The sequence below is a fragment of the Colobus angolensis genome, unplaced genomic scaffold, assembly GCF_000951035.1.
Source record: "Colobus angolensis palliatus isolate OR3802 unplaced genomic scaffold, Cang.pa_1.0 Scaffold189, whole genome shotgun sequence".
Taxonomy (NCBI): Eukaryota; Metazoa; Chordata; class Mammalia; order Primates; family Cercopithecidae; genus Colobus; species Colobus angolensis.
The window spans coordinates 1,083,202-1,087,643 of NW_012115032.1; the positions used below are offsets into that span (position 1 = coordinate 1,083,202).

Here is a 4,442-nt window from a genome sequence, read left to right on the forward strand (position 1 = left end):
CACTACACCCAGCTAATTTTTGTATTTTTAGTAGAGACGGGGTTTCACCATGTTGACCAGGTTGGTCTCGATCTCCTGACCTCGTGATCTGCCCACCTGGGCCTCCCAGAGTGCTGGGATTACAGGCATGAGCCATGGCGCCTGGCCCACCCAAACTCTCTCTTATTTTCAAAGGTCCCAGAAAAAATGAGCGATTTTCCCATTTGTAAGAACTGCGAGGCCATTGGTATTCCACTGTGGCATTTAATAGTTTTTGTTATCAAATACATCTTCCTGGTTAATCCAGAATCATAGTGATGTGGTTTAAATAAGTCTTCCCACATTATCTTTTCCGTAAAGATTATCTGTTTTTCATGGGTTCTTGACCTCAGATTTAGAAACCTTCTAGAATTGCATGCAAAATGGTATACGTTGGTACATTTTCCTGGGGAAAAGCTCTTTAAATACTTAAAAGTGCCCCACAAAAAAATGACTAAGAAACACCTCTCAACATTTAATGCCTTTATAGACCAGGTTACTCTTCAGTTATATTTTTTCTAGTTTAAATGTTCTGAATGACTTTGGCAGAGACCCAACTTTACATTCTGCAGAGCCTCTCAACTTCCTCCAGCCAGTCAGCTCCGAAGATTACTTGGCTATATACCTTTGGCTCACCTTCTGTTCAAAGATTCCCTGGCACTTTGCTGCCAATTGCTTGGAATTTCCACTTATTTTCCTTAGATTTTTCTCATGGCTACTATTTTCAAGAGCTCTAATTATCACCATGCTCACTCTCCTTTGAGCCATATTACTTGTAGACCTCAAACTAATTTTAGCACATGAATAAGAATATGGTAAGTGATGAAAAGGTAAGAGAATGAATCTAACCTTTAGTGTGAGCCAGGTGTTTTACATATGCTATCCCTGAAACCACAACATAAGTAGGCATTATTGTCATCCTCTTGCTCTCTTCTCCCTGACATACAAGTGAAAGGTACTCTGTAGCCTAACTCAGTGGCCCACACCTGTAATTCTAGTACGTTGGGAGGCCAAGGTGGGCAGGTTGCTTGAGCCCAGGAGTTTGAGACCAACCTGAACAACGTGATGAAACCCTGTCTCTATAAACAATACCAACATTAGCTGGGTGTGGTACGCACTTGTAGTCCCAGCTACTCAGGAGGCTGAGGCAGGAGAATCACCAGAGCCGGGGATGTTGAGGCTACGTGACTAGTGATTGCACCACAGCACTCCAGCTTGGGTAACAGAGAAGACACTGCCACACACACACACACACACACACACACACAAACACACACACACACACAAAGGTACTTTATTATAAATTCAAATAGAAACACAAGTTAATTTCATTGGAAATATTTATGCCTATGGTTATTCATTCTGCTTCAAATAATGCTTTCTAAGAGAAGGTAAAGAGTAGAAATTCAGTAAGGAAAACATCATTCCTACTATATTAAACCTCTTGAAAATAAAATCTTTGTTTTTTTTTATATTCTCCAGAAGTAAAAGTGATGCTTAGTGCATAGAAGGCACACAATAAATGCTGAGTGAATAAATTGCTTGAATTTGTCCCTACTGTGTCCCAGAATGTGCCTTAGGAGGCAAGTAGCAAGTAGTGTACTCTCTATCTTATAGTTGAAGAAACAGTCTCAAGGAGATTAAGTAACTTGCACAAGATAACGAGCAGTAAGTGGCAAAACCATCAGATAAAGACACTCTAAAATTCTTATTGTTTCTGCTAACCATACCAATGACATGCCTTCTTTAAGCATTTTAAAAAAAACTGCTATCATAAACAGTTATTACAAACACCTTGGAAAACATTCAATGAACAACCAAATTTAAATTACAAATTAGAATTTTTTTTTTCTCAACTTCCCTTTCCTGGCAAAGTGTGACTATGTGGCTTACCTGTGGTGACAAGACAAGATTGAATTTACATTAAAAGCATGTAGGAACAACCAGAAAATATTCTAATATAACTGAAAGATAATTATTTATGCATGTTTAACATCCACAACAGAATACAAATTACCATATCTTTACTCTCAAATAGTAAATGATCTGATTAAATATATAAGAAATATGAATATGCTATTACAGATTTTTCATATATATAATTTTTCCATAAGTATTCATAAATCCTCAGAAAATATATTTTATCATCATTAAACATTTCTGATGGAATTTCTGAAAACCTTAAAATTTTTCTAGTTTTAGTCAATATACAATTTCATAAAATTTGACCTAAGTTAATGATTTTTTCTTTAATAACAGGCAATTTTGGGCTCATTTCTCTAATTAATTTCAAGTCATCCATAATTGCTATTTTAAAAGTAATGATTTTAACTAACTATAAGTTTTAATTATTACATTTAAAAATACAGAATGCTTCATGAATTTTCTTAGAGCAAAGATATTTGTGTAGCTTAGTGTACTTAATATCCACAGTAGTACCCCCAAAATTAAAAGCCACCATCTTGAATAGTATTTTAGAACACATAACACTATATAATGTTAAACAGTACTAACTTTGTCATTTTAACAATTTTTACAAAAGCCATTTTTAATAATTTGATCATTATAAACTTCAAATGACTGAGAACAGGAGCAGGTTTAATTTCAATAATGATATCATTTTATCTTAATGGTACATCTCATCATTGAAGCATAGCAATAAATTGTGGAGAAAATACAGGAAATATTTTATCTCCCCAGCCAAAATCTTCTGTGATATTTAAATGAATTCTTTGGAAATTTAGCTTATTGAATTTTCTATATTAGTGCCTTAATATTACAACCTGTGTTATTATACATATTATATATTCATAGACATACAGGGTTAAGCCAGACATTGTATTTAAATTATGAAAAATTGGAATCATTTCTGAGCTCAAAGAAGAGAAGATGATTTAATTTCAACAGAAACAAGGGGGTCTCAACACATCACATCACCATGAAATAAATATTAAATTAAAACAGAAGTCTTAGGTTTAACATTATCATGTATAGACTCACCCGGTATCCTGATCGCTTGACTAACAAAAAACCTTCGAAGTACAAAGGTAGAGCAGTAATCTTTAACCTTTCCTGGAAGATCCTGCGAGGGGCTGGTTTTGGGGGCTTCGTAGCCATCATACCCCTCTCTTTGGTGTGTGGTTTGGTTTCTCGTCTCAAACAAAATGAAATCCTCCTTGTGTGAGAGGAAAAGGCAACTGTTCAAAGAGGAAGTCCCAAATTGCTTTTTAACCACCAACAGGACACACACACACACACACACACACACACACACTTTTTTTTCTATTACTTTTTGTGAGGTAAGAAAGAACAGGTGTAATCTGACTTTTAGAGAGCAATCTCTGAGTAATCTACATGTGCTTAGATTTAAAGCAGCAAAATAAACAGAAGATTAACATCACCAAAGATGAAAGAAACAGGTGTAGAGATTGTGAACTTTAGGGGAGACATCAAGAACATAGTTATTCTTTCTACCTTTGTTTTTGTTTACTGCTGTCCATTTTTATTTGCAGAAGACATGACTTGAATAAACTCTGCTTCATTAAAAATTGCTTCATATAATAATTTTATTAGTACTATTTCTGTTGGTTAAATATTTCAGGGCCAAGTTTTGTGTAAATAAAAAAAAAATAGTTCTATCTCATGCCCATTTGATGCTTCACTAAATATAAACCACAGTTATGGGAACATGGAATATGGAATTTTTTTCTTTTTTCTTTTTTTCTTTTTGCCAGTAAGTATTCCAAGTACATGAGTTCACAATGAATATTTAGTGCTATGTTTTGAATGTGTCCTCTAAAGTTTGTGTATTAGAAACTTAATCCCCAATGCAACAGTGTTTAGAAATAGGACCTTTAGAAGGGGATTAAGTCATGAGGCATCTGCCCTCATGAATGAATTAATGAATTAATGCTGTGGGAGTGGGTTTCTTTCTCTTTTTTCAGAGGCAGGGTCTTGCTCTGTTGCCCAGGCTGGAATACACTGATGCAATCACAGCTCACTGCAGCCTTGACCTCTCAGGCTCAAACAATCCTCACATATCAGCCTCCCAAGTAGCTGGGACTACAGGGCAAGTGCCACCACTCCTAGCTAACTTTTTCATTTTTTGTATAGATAGTATCTCCCTATGTTGCCCAGGTTGGTCTCAAACTCTTGGGCTCAAGTGATTCTCCTGCTGTGGCCTCCCAAAGTGCTGGGATTACAGGTGTGAGCCATTGTACCTGGCCTGGAAGTAGGTTTTTTATAAAATCAAGTTTGGCACTTTCTCGCATGCTTTCACCCTCTCTTGCTCTTCTATCTTCTGCCATGGAATGATGCCGCATGAAGGGCCTCATCAGATGCTGGCCATGCTCTTTGACTTCCAGCCTCCAGAACCATGAGCCAAATACATTTCTGTTCATTATAAATTACCAGTCTGTGAGTAT

General features: G+C 36.1%; 1 protein-coding gene across 1 annotated transcript in view; it reads right to left on the reverse strand.

Annotated features, from left to right (window-relative positions):
* STAP1 (signal transducing adaptor family member 1) overlaps positions 1–3,245 on the reverse strand; it is a 56,654-nt gene extending 53,409 nt beyond the window's left edge. The window contains exons 1-2 of the mRNA XM_011940288.1: positions 3,019–3,245; positions 763–775 (exon numbers count right to left, since the gene is read on the reverse strand). Coding sequence (XP_011795678.1) covers positions 763–775; positions 3,019–3,138 — 133 coding nt within the window. The 5' untranslated portion in view covers positions 3,139–3,245. The remainder of the gene's footprint in view (positions 1–762; positions 776–3,018) is intronic.
* Between the last annotated feature and the right edge of the window lie 1,197 nt (positions 3,246–4,442).